Source organism: Chenopodium quinoa, unplaced genomic scaffold (genome assembly GCF_001683475.1).
Source record: "Chenopodium quinoa cultivar QQ74 unplaced genomic scaffold, ASM168347v1, whole genome shotgun sequence".
Classification (NCBI taxonomy): domain Eukaryota; kingdom Viridiplantae; phylum Streptophyta; class Magnoliopsida; order Caryophyllales; family Amaranthaceae; genus Chenopodium; species Chenopodium quinoa.
The window spans coordinates 681,364-699,130 of NW_018745587.1; the positions used below are offsets into that span (position 1 = coordinate 681,364).

Consider the following 17,767-nt stretch of genomic DNA (forward strand, 5'->3'; position numbering starts at 1 on the left):
GATCAAAATCAACGCAATCTCCAGATGCAGAATTCGCCATTGATGATCGGTAACAATTAACGAGTTCGTTCAAAAAATCAAATGAAGAAGATGAATTAGCGAGAGAAAAATGTAGATAAAAAATGGAGGTTGATCAATTGAAGAGAGAGAAAAAATAGGGTTTAAAATCATATATATACATAACTTGAATAATAAGAAACAAAGAAAAAAGGAAAAAAGAAGAAGAAAAGAAAAAAAAGAAAAAAAGGAAAAAAAAAAAAAAAAAAAAAGAAAAAAAGGAAAGAATCGCAAAAGGAAAGAAGCTGCACATGAGAACTCAATACCAGCTACAAAACGATGTAGCATGGGGGGGGGTGTAGGGAACACACCCTACATTAGGGTGTAGGGTAAAATTTACACCGATAATGTGTTGTCAAGGATAGTGGGCTTGGGATGGCTAACTATGCTAGCATTATTGAACATGATGTCGAGTTTTCCGTATTGGGCCATTGTTGAGTCAACTGCGTTTTTTATATGGGCTTCATTAGTGACATTGCAATGGATATATGAGGCTACTGATGCGCCTAGATCCTTGCAAACTTCTTGGCCCAAATCATCTTGGATATCAGCAATCATTACTTTTGCACCATTTTGAATGAAAAATTTAGCTGTATATTCACCAATTCCATTAGCACCTCCTGTGATAAGGGCAACCTTGCCTTCCAACCTAAAAACAATTTCATAAATCTTCAGTACTTGCCTATGGTATACGAATAAATCAGTTTGTCTTTTCAGGATTTATCTTCTTCTTCTTTTTTCTTTTTTTTTTAAAAAAAATAAAAAAAAAACTTTTTTTGGGGAATTTTATATAAAATCTCTAACTCTAAAACTTGCCTTATTTTGCACTTCACATTATGTTTTAATTTCCCTCAATATCAATATAAGCGTAGTCTAACTTGTATCGATGTTAAGATTAGAGAGCCACATCAATTTAATGTGTACTTATTCGTTGATTTGCACTATCATTTTCCCTTTTGTTATATTGTAGAACTATTGAAGTATATGGTACATCTAATTTGCAAAAACATTGACTGCATTACCAAATCGTTAACCTACAAACACTGTGAGCTTGGAAATCATGTGAAGCAAAAGCAGAAAAATAAAATTGAAAAACCAAAAAAAAAAAAAAAAAAAAAAAAAAAAAACTGAGAATATATACGTTTAGTTACCTTCTAGCAGCAGGGGAAAAGATAGAGACACTTGTCATTTGATGTATGATATAAGATAATATAATATAATGTTCTTTAAGTATTTGTTATCTAATTTTGTAAAGTTTGCAAAAAAAAAAAAAAAAAAAAAAAATTAAAAAAGGATGTAGAGTTTGCATGCAATATAAGTGTGTTGCTTGGTATATCATAGACGCCTAAATTCTACTTCGTATTTATCAAGCCTCTTGAATCAACACACCCAATACAGAAGATTGATGATTTTGAACGCCCAATACAGAAGATTGATGATTTTGTGTACTGGAAATATACTCGGGATGGGTCGTTCTCGACCAAATCTGCTTATACAACCCTCCTGTCTCAGCAATTTTCCCTTCAGAGTACTTCTACTGATTCTTCATGGTGGAAACGTTTATGGGGTCTGTCTATTCTTCCAAAGTGGAAATTGCTAGCTTGGAAGGTCTTACATAATGCTCTTCCGACAGCAGAGGTTCTTGCTCTTAAGGGCATTCCGATTGATACCACATGTGTGTTTTGTCATGTCTCTTCGGAGTCCGTGGGACATCTATTTCGGGATTGTCCTTTCTCTAGTAGTTTATGGGATTCCATGGACTGGGGGTCGCTCCCTAAGCCTGATACTTCTTTTCCTTTTTCTGCTTGGTTCTCTGGCATTATTTCCAGCTTTGCGAAGGCTAAGCATTGGCTTGCTTTGGATTGTTTTTTTGGGATTTGCTGGGCCATTTGGCTTACTAGGAATAATGTTCGGTTTCGATCGGCGGTTTATTCCCCTCATTTTGTCTTGGATCTTGCTTGGGAATGGTCCACTAGAAGTGGTAAGGCTCGTGAGTTTTCTAGCTGTTCTACTAGTGTTCCCCCTGGGTTTTCTGCTCCCTCTGAGAGACTGGTGTTACGAGGTGGTCCTAACATGTTATGTGAAGTTTCTATGCTCTTTGATGGTGCCTGGGATCGACAGAATCATAATGCAGGTGCGGGTTGGTGTTTCTTGGATCCCTCTTTTTCCCACTGCATTAGGGGTGGAGCTCGGGCCTGTATGGCTAGTTCTGCTCTTCATTCTGAACTGCAGGCTTGTCTTTTCGGTCTTAAGCATGCTCGACATCGGGGTTTCTCGAGCATTTACCTGTTCACAGACTGCATGTCTATTCCTCGGTTGATCCAGGATTTTAGAACTGCTGATATTTCGGTAATGTGGACAATTCAGGAAATCCGGGATGTTATCTCCTCCTTCTCAACGTGTCATGTTCAGAAGGTTTCTAGGACATCGGTTGCTGAGGCTCACTCTCTTGCTGGTGCAGCTAGGCGTAGAATTTTACTTCATTTCACTTTTTAATTTTTTGTTAGTTCTCTTTGTCAAAAAAAAAAAAAAAACACACCCAATTGTAAAGTTGTGACAAGTCGTTGGGCTTTTTCTCTTCCACATAACAAGTCAAAGGTGGCGTTCTTGATCAACTTTATCCCATTCAAAAAAAAAATTCTACTACGTATGTCATTTACTATTTAAGGATTCTCAAATGAGGTGAACCTATAATAATATTAGGACACATTTATTTTAAATAATTCCTTCATTTGTTCATGTTGAATCATAATTTTCCTTCAATTATACATCTGAGTGTCTCACATTAATAAAAAGATAAGAGTTAAATGTTTTATAAGATTAAGGGAGGCTATTTCCAATTTAACTATCCTCACCTTTGCTTCTTTCTAGTAGCGATCAAATTTCTTTGCCCTAATCAATAAGCAGGGAATGGCAATGTGACTCTCAATTACTGAAAAGAAAAAAAGAGAACACTTTTCTCTTATTACCAGTTTATATAATTTTGGAATAAAAACTTCATACTCAACATAGTACCATAGTCAGGCTTAATGACTTTAAGAATATACACGTCATATAAGAAAATACGGAGTATAATATAATTAACTTTTAGAAAGTTGATACCTTATTTCAATTGCAAATTGCAATAAATTCAATAATGTGGACGACATTTCAATACAATGATAATTCAAGGAAAATTTTCCTTTTTTTTTTTCCTAATTGACAATGACTACATTATTATTATTATAGTTGTTCAAACATACAAAACCCAGGATTCACAATGGTAAATCCCCCATCAACAATAAGATTGTGTCCACTTATAAACTTTGAATCATCAATAGCAAGAAATAAAGCCGCATTTCCAACATCCTCCACTTTACACCAAGCACCTTTGAGATTAGAGTATATGTTTGCTATAGCTTCATCATCTAGACTAAAAAGGCGTTTAGCCAAAGGAGTAGAAACCGCATGAGGTGACACACAGTTCACCCTAATCCCATATTTTTCGAGTTCAACGATCGTGTTCCGTGTGAGCCCTACCACACCATGCTTGGAGCTAGTGTAGGCATGGGAGGCTACACCTCCAATGGTAGAGCAAGTACTAGCTGTTGTAATGATACTACCTTATTGGGCCGGGATCATGACTCGGGCCGCATGTTTAGTACCCAAAAATGGCCCAATTAGATTCACCCTAACAGTTTCTTCAAATTCGGATTGCGTATTGTGAAGGATGTTGGGCTTGGGAAAGCCCACTATACCCGCGTTGTTGAACATGATGTCGAGTTTTCCATATTGGGCCATCGTTGAGTCAACTGCGTTTTGGACATGGGTTTCATTAGTGACATTGCAATGGATGTAGGATGATGCAGATAAGCCCAAGTTCTTGCATACAGTTTGGCCCAATTCATCTTGGATATCAGCAATCATGACTTTGGCACCATGTTTAGTAAAAAGTTTTACAGCATATTCTCCGATTCCACTAGCACCACCTGTGATGAGTGCAACCTTACCTTCCAACCTATGAACAAAAACATAAATTTTTTTAAAAAATGGTATTGATAATAACTTTTTTTTAATGTAAAAAGAAAAAACTTTAAAAGTGAGAATTAAATTTTAAAAAAAAGGTCGGCAATATCCAAGATATGACTCGGGAGATGATATTAAGCTGGGTTTCCATCTAAGAAGAAGAAAATGTAAGGAAATTCATTGCATTCTATATATGTATATTGGACTATGTACTATGTATATATGGTTCCTAGGTTGCTACATTAATGATTGTGTATTGTTTCCCTAGATAGCAATTACCTAGATTCTTTGTATATATATACACTGCCAATATATGAGAAAGGCAAGGGATTACCTTCCTACATGGTATCAGAGGATCCCTCATACTCTCATCTTCGTATCTTCGGTTGCCTTTGCTACCCTCTCTTTCCCTCTACCTCCATTAATAAACTCCAAACTCGCTCTACTCCTTGTGTCTTTTTGGGATACCCTCCCAATCATAGAGGTTACAAATTCTATGACATGTCCACAAATAAAATTTTCGTCTCTCGTCATGTGCTATTTGATGAGTCTCAATTTCCTTTCTCAAAAATCCACACACCTACTGCTACTACTTACGAATTCCTAGATCATGGGCTATCTCCCTCCATCCTTCACCAAATGAGCTCCCTCCCCCCTCCAAATGCGGCCCAACCCACAGCCACGGCCCAAACCGTGCAAACCCCACAAGCCCACACTCTCTCTCCTGCTCGGCATCCTCCCTCCCCCCTTCAAGAGGCCCAGCCCACTCCCTCACCTCAACACACTACTACAAACATCCCCTCCCCTGGGCCCAATCACATGCCGCAGCCCACACAGCAGCCCATCCCACCTCTCTCCCCTCAAATGGCTACTAGGAGCTCTCATGGAATATTCAAGCCCAAAAGACACTTTAATCTGCATACTCACACCACTCCATCTCCTCTCCCGTGCAACCCAATCAAAGCATTAGGTGATACTAATTGGAAAAATGCCATGCTCGATGAATATAATGCTCTAATTTAAAATAAGACGTGGGAGTTGGTCCCCCGTCCCCGTGATGTCAATATTATTCCTTGTATGTGGCTCTACCGCCACAAGAAAGATGCTAACGGTATTTTTGAGCGGCATAAAGCCCGACTTGTTGTTAATGGCAGGAATCAACAGGTTGGAGTTGATTATGATGAGACTTTTAGCCCGGTGGTAAAACCGACAACCATCCGTACCGTCCTTAGCATCGCTCTCTCCAAGTCTTGGTCCATTCATCAAATGGACGTGAAAAATGCTTTCTTGAATGGTGATATTGAAGAAACTGTATACATGCATCAACCACCCGGTTTTCGAGACAAGGATAACCCGGGTCATGTGTGCCTTCTCAATAAGGCTCTCTATGGTCTCAAACAAGCACCACGAGCATGGTACCATCGGTTTGCTACATTTGTGTCAACACTTGGGTTCATTCATAGCAAATCCGACCACTCTCTTTTTATATATTTCCATGGTAAACAAATTGCATACATACTCCTCTATGTGGATGACATAATTCTCACGGCCTCCTCCGATTCTCTCCGCAAGTCTATAATGGAAAAATTAAGCTCGGAATTTGCCATGAAAGATCTCGGCAAGCTCAGCTCCTTTCTCGGCATTTCAGTCACTCACCATAGCCACGACCTCTTTTTGTCACAACAATCTTATGCCAAGGACATTCTTGCTCGGGGCAACATGTCATCTTGCAAGCCCTCTTCTACTCCGGTCGACACCAAGCAAAAATTAAGTGCTTCTTCCGGTCCCCCGACTGACGACCCTACCCTCTACCGAAGCTTGGCAGGTGCACTACAATATTTGACTTTCACCCGCCCCGACATTTCGTATGTTGTCCAACAAGTGTGCCTTTTCATGCATGACCCACGCAAGGAGCATATGCATGCTCTTCGTCGCATCTTACGATACTTACAAGGCACATTGAAGCTCGGTTTGCACCTATACTCTTCATCACTTGCGTGATTGCTCTCATACACCGACGCCGATTGGGGTGGCTGCCCGGACACAAGACGATCCACCTCCGGATATTGCATTTTTCTTGGAGACAACCTCATTTCTTGGTCGGCAAAACGGCAGCCCACTCTTTCCCGTTCAAGTGTTGAAGCCGAATACCGTGGGGTGGCAAATGTGGTGGCCGAATCTTGTTGGCTTCGCAACATTCTCCTTGAGCTTCGTTGCCCCATCAAGAAAGCTACGGTCGTATATTGTGATAATGTAAGTGTAGTTTATCTCACCGGCAACCTCGTGCAACACCAACGGACAAAGCATATTGAAATGGACATCCATTTCGTACGGGAAAAAGTCACCCGTGGTCAAGTCCGAGTTCTACACATCCCCTCACGCTATCAAGTAGCTGATGTCTTCACAAAAGGACTCCCACAGCTCCTGTTCGAAGACTTTCGCAATAGCCTCAACGTCCGATTACCTCCCGTTGCGACTACGGGGGTGTATTAGACTATGTACTATGTATATATGGTTCCTAGGTTGCTACATTAATGATTGTGTATTGTTTCCCTAGATAGAAGTTACCTAGATTCTTTGTATATATATACACTGCCAATATATGAGAAAGGCAAGGGATTACCTTCCTACAATGTAACTCATTTACCTAAATAAAGCTTATACCCATACAAATGTTAAGCATGGAATACAGAGTATTACCTTCTAGCAGCAGCTGATAACACTGAGACACTTGCCATATTTGGTATCTCAGATTCTCAGCTCTTATGTAGATCTTCTCTTCACGTTTAGAGATTTCAATTTTTAGTCACAATTTAGTAACTTACATAAATCTCAATACCTTGGCCTTACATAAATCTCTTGTATCATTTTATCACTGGTCACTAGTAACATTTTAGGTATCTAATTCATTTATTGAATCATAAAAGCCTTGCCCCACTGTACTTGATACAATGACAACCAGCCACACTCATACGAGTAGTGATAGACCACGGCCAGGTTTGGGCTCGTTGGGCCTATACCATGGGCAAAAATGTAATTTCATGTAAAACTTACCCATGTTGTAAAAATGCAGCCTCTCTCCTCTCAATAACAGTATATAAATTATGAATAACAGTATAAAAATCAAGAATAACAGTATACAAACCAATAATAACAGTATAGAAATTAATAATAACTGAGCACAAACAAAAAACTACCGGTGTCAATTTCGATCGAACTCAGCGATTTCCAGCATAGAACTCACCGTTTTTCATGGCTAGAACCATAAGTTTGTGTCTCTTGTTTTTGGGTTACGTTTTTATGAGTGGTTTTCGATTATTTTTAATGGAGGTAGTTGCGTGTTTTTGGATTTCGACCAAGGTAGTAGCTGGTGGGGTGGGCTTCTTGTTGTCGGAGGTGAAGGTGAGGTGGGCGGAGGTTTGGCCGACAATGGGAGCTATCCATAGAGGTGGGGAAAAGGGTTTAAGGAAGGAAGAAGATAAAGAGGAAAAGGAAAAAAAAGGAAAAAGAAAAAAAAATGTGGTATTGGGTAGTACTCCCTCCGTCCCTTTATTACATGACTATTTCTCATTTTACACGGGAATTAAGAAAGTTCAAGAAAAAAGGTGACAAATCATCAAAAAGAGAATAATATTGTCAAAAAGTACAACCTATAAATAGAAATAGGTACTTAATTTTTATCACCCCAAAAGGGAATACAGACATGTAATAATGAGACGGAGGGAGTATTACCCATACCATGGTAGTGGGTAACACTTACTCTAGTCATACCGACTCATATCCAATACTCCGTTTCTTTTTATTTATTTGTAATTTTGTAGTATTGGGATTTTACGCTTGTCTATACATATCTTCAATTGTTTTTAAATAAAAGTTATAGTTAGTTGTCAAATATTGACACGATGTAACTGTTTGACAATCAGCTTGAACAAAATTCAATTCAAATTATGACTTGTATAAATACAATAATTTACCACAAGTCTAATTTGAAATAGACTCAAGTAATCAACACTCCATACAATCCGACTTTATCCAACCCATTATTAACCGACACCTCATTTGTTATACATAAAAAAAATAATTAAAAAATAAAAATAAATTGTGATTACCAACCCAAAAGCCCAAAACAACAACAGAGCTACAGAGTGACCAACTGAACCAAGGGTCAACATCTTTCGATCCCAAAAACCCAATCAAATAATGATGTCGTGCGACACCACCGCAAAACAGATCTTCCTCCTCTCCGGCCAAAGCAACATGGCCGGCCGAGGAGGCGTCGTTAAATACACCGACTACCATCACCACCACCACAAGAAATGGGACGGCGTTATTCCGCCGGAATGTCAACCCCACCCTTCAATCCTCCGCCTCAACGCGCACCTCCATTGGGAGCAAGCGCGTGATCCACTACATTCCGACATCGATAGCCGTAAGGTTTGTGGGGTGGGACCCGGAATGCCATTCGCCAACGTGGTTAGGGAGCGCGTGGGTGGGCCAATTGGACTTGTCCCGTGTGCCGTTGGCGGGACTGCGATAAGAGAGTGGGCGCGTGGGGAACACTTGTATGAGAATATGGTGAAGAGAGCTAAATGTAGTGTGGAGAGTGGTGGGGGTGAGATTAAAGCAATGTTGTGGTATCAAGGTGAGAGTGATGCCACGGCGAGTGACGCTGACGCGTATAAAGGGCGATTGGAGAAGTTTATTTGTGATGTTAGGGAAGATCTTCAGTTGCCATTGCTTCCTATCATTCAGGTACTATTCTACATTTGTACTTCTTTACTTTATTGTTGTTTGTTTTGGTATTGTATTTGTTGGTAATCATTTATTTTAGGAATGTTCAAATTTGGAAAAGTCTTGTGTATGGTTTCAAGCACAATTAGAGATAAAGAGATGTTACATACGTCTTGAAAACCATAAAAAGTCAAATTAAACTATCTTTAAAAGATTGATATGCATTGTGAACTTAAACTCTAATTCAAACGTTAAGTTGACACCTCTAACATGGTAAATTGGTAATGTTGGTGTAGTTTAGTATGTCTACATTTTATGTCATTTCTAATTTTCTATAGTGTATGAAGTCATTATGAATTTTATTGTATACCGCCCAGCTATTTGATGAGAAGTGCCTTGCTTGATCGAACCAAGAATTCAAACAATGCTTGTTGTAGTTATGAAAACATTGATGTGTGAATATATATACTTGGTATATTATAAAATTTAGGAATTACTGAAAATGCTTAATTTGTTCAGGTGGCACTTGCATCAGGGTATGAAAAATACATAGATAAGGTGAGAGAAGCACAACTAGGGATCAAACTCCCAAATGTTGTATGTGTGGATGCCAAAGGATTGAAACTCAACGACGACAATCTTCATTTATCTACCGAAGCCCAGGTTCAATTAGGTCAGATGTTGGCTGATGCCTACCTCTGCCATTTTAATCCTTCCTCCTCTTAGGCTTTACCTCTACATATGGAGATATTTACATGCTGCATTACTGCTTGCATATGTTGTCATTTGGATAACTTGCACTTCTTATACGGTTTTATATTTCTTGGTATTCAATAAATCAAAATGTTTTTGATCTGTCTCTATTGCTCTCATTGCTGTGTATGTGTGGAAATCGTCTTTATTTTTTTTTTCTCTATAATCGTTGTTACTATCATGACTGTTTTTATACAATGGATATATTTGCATACAATGATTGAAGTTTCCTCAAATCTTATAAATTTATTCATCAGTACCTAATCTTATCGATTGCATACTATGCATCAGTTTGTTACAAGACTTACTTTTCGAATATCTGAATATTGCTATCTAAGATTCTAAGTGATGAATGCATGCTTTATATAGCTAACATAAGTAATGTAATGCTAGTCAAGTAGTTGTTGGAGACCTTGGGGTACCATGAAGATGCTTGTTATTGACTTAATGTATAGAGGCTTGGATTCTATCTGCAAGGGTTTAGAGTTCAGAATTTTAAATTTGCAAGTTGCAAATTGTAAGTCAATGTTTATACCATACATCTCCGGAAATGACGGGGAGACAACTGTAAAATGTTAAAGAAATGGAATGAATTGCATAAAAGAACCTAGATTAGAAGAGTGATGCATTTTCAATAGAATACTTCATCTTCCATAGCTAGGCAATCATGTCATGTGAGGACTCCAAAGAGATCTTCATCCTCTCAGGGCAGAGCAACATGTCAGGCCGTGGAGGAGTCATTAAGTACTCCGAGACTGACCAGAAATGGGATAGTGTTGTTCCACCCGAATGTCAGCCTAACCCTTCGATCCTCCGCTTCAGCGCTCAACTCCTTTGGGAGGAGGCACATGAGCCTCTACATGTTGATATTGATACGCAGAAGGTTTGCGGGGTTGGGCCTGGCATGCCCTTTGCTCATAAGCTTATAGAGCACGAGGCTGGCACTGTTGGACTCGTGCCCTGTGCTGTGGGTGCATCTCCGATCAGTGAGTGGGCACGCGGAACACCCTTGTACAAGAGTATGGTGAAGAGGTCTAAAGCTGCAGTGAGGAGAGGTGGGGATGAGAGTGAGATTAAGGCATTGGTGTGGTACCAAGGAGAGAGTGATACGTTGACAGAGCATGATGCAGATGAATATAAAGATAGGATGGAGGAGTTTATTTGTAATGTCAGGGAGGATCTTCAGTTGCCGTTGCTTCCAATTATTCAGGTAATCTACTTCTAATTTAAGACCAGATTTGTATGTGTGTTCATGGTTTTGTTATAAGAGCAATCACCATAATGTTTCTATCTTGACTTAATATTTTGGATAATATTTATAATTGGTAAATATATAGGCGTGGCAATTTGTCATTTTTAGGTAAAGTCTTGTATGAGATAATCTCACAATTTTCAACTTTACTGGGCTAGAGTGTTTTTAGTTTCTAATTTCGCAAGTAATTTTTTATACACGGGTTTAGGTCAATGCAAGATAGTCTCGTCAAATAGCTACTCTATTAACTTATTCACAAGAAAGTTATAGCTTGGAATATATGATAAGAGAATGGTTAATTTCTGTAGGTGGCACTTGCATCCGGGGTGGACGAACAATACACAGAAAAGGTAAGAGAAGCACAGCTTGAGATCAATCTCCCCAATGTGATATGTGTAGATGCCAAGGGGTTGAAGCTAAAAGATGATAATATGCATTTAACTACTGAATCCCAAGTTCATTTAGGACAAATGTTGGCTGATGCCTACCTTAGCCATTTTTAATCCTTCTTTGTTTGGTTAACTCGTGTATTTGCATCTTGTACCTTCTTTTCAAAAAGGAATGAAACAAACCTGTAAAATCGTGGTTTTTTTTACACAACTTGTTAGTCTCGTGTGTATTCTTATTTTACATGAACCAATTTCTACTTGTGCTGAGTATGTATTTATTCCTCTTTATATCCCTTTTATTCTACTTTACAAGTGTTTGTATCGGGTGAAATTAATACAAGTAGATACAGAGCATAAAGAGAAAAGTTCAAGGTGTTTTGACTCTTGCACAAGGATGACTATTACGAAGAATGTATCAGTGTATCACCAAAGTCTTCTTCTCAACCAAATGCGGTTTTTTTTCCTTTCTTTTCGTCAGAATGATCTCCTAGTTTATTCGTGTTTTCATTTAATATTCAAAAATACTCCGTATCACGTATGCGTTTCACGTAAAGTGCATCGTATTAGTTTAATACAAGATGCTTAAAAAAGACCCAAATAATGGTTGGTTGTAAACGTGCAGAGCAATAAAGCATGCGGGCCGATGCGTTAAAAGGGGATGGAATCAGGACTCAGGATCCCAAATTTGCAAGTTGCTAGTCAAAATTTACAATACACCACAATTATAATACACAATACCCCAAACTTTGAAGGCTGAAAAGCACAGCACAGAGAATGAGGCTGATACAAGGCTGATACAAATATAAAATGTTGAGTACGATCCAATGTAAAAGAAAAAAGAATCAAATTTGAAGGCTATACCAAAATGAGTCCCACCATTTAATGCTTTTGTTAGGTGAAATTTGCTTTAGCCGCAAATCACTGAATGACAAGTGATTAAGCGGACTAATTTAACTCATTAAGCTGCCCTTTGTTGCTTTTAATAGTTCTTAGTGCACTTTAGCACTAAATCTATTACTTATGATTTAAGTGATCAAGTCTATAGTTGAAAAGGATTCACGCCTCACACGGTCACTTGTCTCTGTAGCTACGTTTTTACGTGTAACTTTTACAACAAACTTTGTTCAATTAGACTTTGGATCATACACAAATGACAAAATCAAATTAAAAGGCGATAAAATCACTTTCAGATGATTTACGAAATTATGGTTATTTTAAAACTTATTTACACTTTTACGTCGGAATGAAACTTAATTACGGAATTAATGTCCATGTAGGCTCGGATAAGGTTTTTTTTTTTTTTTTCAGAGTAAAACTGCTACCTCAAGTAGCGGTTTATGTACTAAAACCGCTACCTCCCTTTATAAATTGATTAACTGTATCTTTACTTAGAGCACTATAGACAAACCGCTACCTCAAGTAGCGGTTTTAGACTATAACCGCTACTTATGGTAATGGTTTGTCTCTAAAGAAAAAAATTACCCCAAATGTATTTTCAATTCTACGTGGACTGTATTTTCGTAAATAAGTTTCATTCAAATGCAAAACCGTAAATAAGTTTCTTAAAAGCTATATTTTTGTAAATCATCCATCACTTTCTTGATTAAAATAACAATTAATCTAAACCTGAGATCAACTGATCTATTATTTGTGTCAGGCACTTTAAATATGAAGAGGAAGGATGAGGAAAATTTGTACCTTTAAAATGCCCTAATGAAAATAAACTATTTAATTTAAAAGTAGAGATGATCAACTATGACCTGAAACCTAAAAAAGTGTGAAATCTAAAAACACAATTAAACCCTAAAGGCCAATTTGGCTTGACAAACCCTGTATTAAGACCCATGCACTCAAACCCAACCTTAAGATTTAAGATTGAAAAGACTCGATTAGACGATTACAATTGCCAATTTGTTTTACCAACCCTAAATTACAACACTTACCAGTCACCAACCCCAAATACAAGGAATCAACCATAATTCCACTCTCAAACCCTTACCGTCAATTTCACGCTCCACCTTCTCAACCACCACACTCCCCATTTTCCCGCGCAGTTTCACAGCACGTGAACTCACATCTCCCTCTTTCTCTCTCCTCCCTCTTCACCTCTCTTTCTCTCTCCTCCCCAAAACCCCCTTTAAAACCCCACCATCTTCCTCACCCCATAAATCCTCCCTCCTACGGCGGCGCACCTTCCTTTAAACCCCAGAAAAAAAGCTTCATCTCTCCCATTTCTTCCTCAACAATGGCGGCCGCTTCTTCATCTGCTTCAACAGCTTTACTCTCCAAACGATCTCTTACCCCTAAACACAGATTCCTCCACCCCACCTCCATTTCTCCCAATTCCCAACTTTCTCTCTCCTCTAAACTCTCCCTTTCTCCCTCGATCTCCCTCTTCTCGCACAACCCTTATCGCCACCTTACCCCCACTACCCCCCGCCAAAAACTCGTCGTTTCCGCCTCCCTTGAATCGAAACCCACCGTTTTGGTCGCCGAAAAGCTCGGTGACGCTGGGTTGGATCTTCTGAAATCGTTTGCGAATGTTGATTGTTCGTATAATCTTAGCCCAGAAGAGCTTTGCACTAAGATCTCTCTTTGTGACGCTTTGATTGTTCGGAGTGGGACTAAGGTTACGAGGGAGGTGTTTGAGTCGTCTGCTGGGAGGTTGAAGGTGGTTGGAAGAGCGGGTGTTGGGATTGATAATGTAGATCTGGGTGCTGCGACTGAGCATGGGTGTTTGGTTGTTAATGCACCGACGGCTAACACCATTGCGGCGGCTGAACATGGGATTGCTCTTTTGACTGCTATGTCTAGGAATGTTGCTCAAGCTGATGCTTCTGTTAAGGCTGGTTAGTTTTTCTGTGCATTTTCTTTTTGAGGCATTTTGTCGAACAGATTGTGGGCATTATTATAATCTTTTGTTTAATATTTAATTTTTGGTGTTTTGGGGGTTACGTTTAATGGGTTCTTAGATCTGTTTAATGGGAATTCTGGGTTTTGATTGTTTTGATTGAATCTGGTTCCTTGCATGTCGGATTGATTGATCTGGTTTTAGGTGTTTATTGTAAATGGTATTTCAAGGTAGGTTGAATTTGGTACTGATTGATTCATTTAGAGATGGTAGTTGTTAAGATTAATGCAGGGTTTAAGCTATTCTTATTGAATTATAGCTATACAAATGGTCATGAATAGATATTAGTATCCTATGTTTTGGTGTTAATTTGTTGCCTAATTATATATGATTATTATGGATTGTCAAATTCTTTTCAATGATGTGTATATTGTTTTATCTATGACAATGCAGGGGAGTGGAAGAGGAATAAGTATGTGGGTGTATCACTTGTGGGAAAGAAGCTTGCTGTTTTGGGTTTCGGAAAGGTCGGGTCTGAGGTTGCGAGGCGTGCCAAGGGGCTTGGCATGCATGTGATTGCTCATGATCCCTATGCACCAGCTGACCGTGCCCGAGCTATTGGAGTGGACCTTGTTTCCTTTGATGAGGCCTTAGCAACAGCAGATTTCATTTCCCTACACATGCCTCTCACCTCTTCTACAACAAAGGTGCTAAATGATGACACTTTTGCTAAGATGAAGAAAGGTGTTATGATTGTGAATGTCGCTCGTGGTGGAGTGATTGATGAAGATGCTCTTGTTAGGGCTCTGGATTCTGGGATTGTTGCTCAGGTAACTATTAGATATTGGTTAAAAGAGTGCTTTTTTTCTTTGTTTTTTTTGGAAGATAAGAAGTATATAACATGGAAATTCTTTTGCAGGCTGCACTTGATGTCTTCACACAAGAGCCCCCAGCAAAGGACAGTAAGTTGATACAGCACGAAAGAGTTACTGCAACTCCACATCTTGGTGCTAGTACCATGGAAGCTCAGGTAGGTTAAGTGATACACACTGAGAATTGATGATAGTATAATTTATTGTGTCATTACAAAGTAATGTTTGTTCTGCAGGAAGGAGTAGCCATTGAAATCGCAGAAGCAGTTATAGGGGCTTTGAATGGAGAGCTTGCTGCAACTGCCGTGAATGCGCCAATGGTTCCTGCTGAGGTACACCTATTGCCTTAATTCTTCAGAAGCTATTCAGCCTTAACTATTTTGTGATTGATTATCTAGAGTTCTAGACTAGTTCATAGTTATTACAGCTGCATTATTTCATTTTTTGTATTAGGAATATGCTACTATTTGTTGATAGTTGCTCTTTGCATGGTTCTATGGTTGGTTTTGAATATAAATACACAAAGCGATCGTTGCACAGTAGTTGTTACAGTTAGCCATCTTTACCATCACATACATGCTTCTTAAACTTGTTTCTAATAATACTTGGTACTTTTAGAAGTGTGGGTAGAGAAATAACCAAAATCAATGAAGAAAATATACATGCTTGTAGGGAAGATACAGTATCATGTATTCATGTTACATATGACATTTGTGTAATTTGCTCACAAAGTTACTGCCATCCCTTTAATCAATCTATTACCTTGTAGGAGCGAGTGCCGTATCACTACTACACTACATGTTTTCAGTAACAATGTTGGATTGTGTTTGCCTAATGCCTATCAATTTCGGTGCACTTTAAGTTTGTAAGCTTATTGATTAGGTGGCTGACCTGGCTGTGGGTCTGGTGTGCTTGAAATATTCTGTCATGAACTCATGATCAAAATAGATCTCGTGCCACTTTGTTTGTAGATAAATTGAAAATTTATAAATTTCTGCAAAAAATATTTTTTTTTTGCAAATGGTACATTACTTTTCATTCTTTGAAGATACTCTGTGATGCTTGGTTGTTGTTAGAGGTTGACCTTGAAGTACACTATTAACTTCACTACCTGACCATCTTAAGCAGCCTATGAGACCTTGCGTATAATTTTGGTACCACATTTGTTTCATGTAGCCGACTTCACTTATGGGATTAAGGCTTTGATTGATTGATTTGGTTCTAGAATTTAGTGTTCTGCTGTTTGTTTAACTTTGAGTCCTTGAGTACTTCCAATGATCATTGATTCATTGAATTACCGAAAACTTCTTGTGTTTCATTTATTTAGCAGCCAGTAGGCCCAGTACAGAAACGGTTGATACTTACATTGGTCAAATTAGTTCGTGGCTTGTCATTTATTTAAATGATTGCATTTGGTGTCTGAGAAGAACCCAAGGATTTGTTTTCTGCAGAAACAAAATATTTTCATTAGCTGAAGACCCTTTCTTCCGTTGGTCCTGTATTGGCCTTTACCTTTAGATATCTCCATGGTCTCAAGTGATGTTCCTGTGTATGTTTCAAGAGTGTGCATGCTGTTTGCAATACTGCTAAGTGCTTGTGTCCTAAAGCTTTGAATATTGCATGGGTTTGATTTCCATCTTTACTTGTTTGCTCAGGTCCTTAATGAGCTGAAACCTTATGTTGACCTTGCTGAGAAACTTGGTAGACTGGCTATCCAACTGGTAGCAGGTGGAAGTGGTGTTAAATCTGTGAAGGTGGGTTATGCAACCTCAAGAGCACCTGATGATCTTGACACTAGGGTGCTCCGGGCCATGATTACCAAGGGTCTGATTGAGCCTATTTCCAGCACCTTTGTAAACTTGGTAAATGCTGATTTCACCGCAAAGCAGAGAGGACTTCGTATTACTGAAGAGCGCATTCTTCTGGATGGATCACCTGAAAGCCCACTGGAGTCAATCCAGATCCAGATCGCCAATGTGGAATCTAAATTTGCCAGTGCAATTTCAGATTCTGGGGAGATTAGACTCGAGGGAAGGGTTAAAGATGGAATTCCACATTTGATAAAGGTTGGCTCCTTTGAGGTCGATGTCAGTTTGGAGGGTAGTATTATTCTCTGCCGACAGGTTGATCAACCTGGAATGATTGGAAGGGTGGGAAGCGTTTTGGGAGAAGAGAATGTGAATGTCAGTTTCATGAGTGTTGGAAGACTGGCTCCAAGAACCCATGCTGTGATGGCTATCGGGGTTGATGAACCACCTAGCAGTCAGGTATTGAAGAAGATTGGTGAGATTCCAGCTGTTGAAGAGTTCGTATTTTTGAAGTCATGATGTTCTTTCGTACACCACTGTGGAAGTGCTAGCTCTGAGAATTCATCTTCTCTGATGGCAGCAACACAGATTAGCTTAGCTATTGAATTTTGAAATGGACTGAGGATATATTGGCGATTGGAGACTTGTATTTCTGAAGTTATGATGCTCTAGTTACTAGTTAATAGTTCAAGATGAAACCAATTTTGGTGGAATTTGTTGAATGCCACAAACTTGTATCTTGTATCCGGAGTTTTTAATAATTTTGAGTTGAGGAAGAGTTTGCTCGTTTTAGCACCTGCTACTCATCCTTTTTTTTGTCTCAATCGCAATGACTAGAATATTTGGTTAGCCATGTAAGTAATCGGAATTTGTGAGAAATGGTGGTTGGTGATAATTTGGTAATAAAAAGCGAGGTGACAATTGTCACTGAGTCACAAATTTGGACTAAGCTTGCAAAATACCTAGTGTATTTGCATGGTTTACACAAATTTTTCCTTTGATCTTATTTACGGACTTCTACGTGTTTCTTATTTTCCCCCTCTGTTACC

General features: G+C 38.8%; 4 protein-coding genes and 1 pseudogene across 4 annotated transcripts; 4 read left to right on the plus strand and 1 right to left on the minus strand.

Annotated features, from left to right (window-relative positions):
• The first annotated feature begins 122 nt into the window (after window positions 1–122).
• On the plus strand, window positions 123–2,553 carry LOC110716530. Its single transcript, XM_021895166.1, has 2 exons — window positions 123–128; window positions 1,399–2,553. Exons 1-2 carry the CDS (start codon window positions 123–125, stop codon window positions 2,551–2,553), a joined length of 1,161 nt encoding a protein of 386 aa, XP_021750858.1.
• Window positions 2,554–3,279: 726 nt separating this feature from the next.
• On the minus strand, window positions 3,280–6,800 carry LOC110716531 (annotated as a pseudogene).
• Window positions 6,801–7,895: 1,095 nt separating this feature from the next.
• On the plus strand, window positions 7,896–9,648 carry LOC110716472 (probable carbohydrate esterase At4g34215). The gene is made up of 2 exons (XM_021895101.1): window positions 7,896–8,814; window positions 9,313–9,648. The coding sequence occupies exons 1-2, from the start codon at window positions 8,263–8,265 to the stop codon at window positions 9,517–9,519; spliced, it is 759 nt and encodes a 252-aa protein (XP_021750793.1). The 5' UTR covers window positions 7,896–8,262; the 3' UTR covers window positions 9,520–9,648.
• A 101-nt stretch (window positions 9,649–9,749) lies between these two features.
• Window positions 9,750–11,650, plus strand: LOC110716473 (probable carbohydrate esterase At4g34215). Its single transcript, XM_021895103.1, has 2 exons — window positions 9,750–10,756; window positions 11,107–11,650. The coding sequence occupies exons 1-2, from the start codon at window positions 10,214–10,216 to the stop codon at window positions 11,299–11,301; spliced, it is 738 nt and encodes a 245-aa protein (XP_021750795.1). The 5' UTR covers window positions 9,750–10,213; the 3' UTR covers window positions 11,302–11,650.
• A 1,452-nt stretch (window positions 11,651–13,102) lies between these two features.
• Window positions 13,103–17,657, plus strand: LOC110716502 (D-3-phosphoglycerate dehydrogenase 1, chloroplastic-like). The gene is made up of 5 exons (XM_021895135.1): window positions 13,103–14,036; window positions 14,492–14,868; window positions 14,958–15,068; window positions 15,147–15,242; window positions 16,566–17,657. Exons 1-5 carry the CDS (start codon window positions 13,433–13,435, stop codon window positions 17,235–17,237), a joined length of 1,860 nt encoding a protein of 619 aa, XP_021750827.1. The 5' UTR covers window positions 13,103–13,432; the 3' UTR covers window positions 17,238–17,657.
• The last annotated feature ends 110 nt before the right edge of the window (window positions 17,658–17,767 follow it).

Excerpts from the sequence above, each read along its gene's own strand:
- LOC110716502 (XM_021895135.1), top strand. The coding sequence starts at position 13,433 with ATGGCGGCCGCTTCTTCATCTGCTTCAACAGCTTTACTCTCCAAACGA. Across the intron at positions 14,037-14,491 it reads TGATGCTTCTGTTAAGGCTG|GGGAGTGGAAGAGGAATAAG; the intron begins GTTAGTTTTTCT and ends ATGACAATGCAG. Across the intron at positions 14,869-14,957 it reads ATTCTGGGATTGTTGCTCAG|GCTGCACTTGATGTCTTCAC; the intron begins GTAACTATTAGA and ends ATTCTTTTGCAG.
- LOC110716473 (XM_021895103.1), top strand. The coding sequence starts at position 10,214 with ATGTCATGTGAGGACTCCAAAGAGATCTTCATCCTCTCAGGGCAGAGC. Across the intron at positions 10,757-11,106 it reads CGTTGCTTCCAATTATTCAG|GTGGCACTTGCATCCGGGGT; the intron begins GTAATCTACTTC and ends TAATTTCTGTAG.
- LOC110716472 (XM_021895101.1), top strand. The coding sequence starts at position 8,263 with ATGATGTCGTGCGACACCACCGCAAAACAGATCTTCCTCCTCTCCGGC. Across the intron at positions 8,815-9,312 it reads CATTGCTTCCTATCATTCAG|GTGGCACTTGCATCAGGGTA; the intron begins GTACTATTCTAC and ends TAATTTGTTCAG.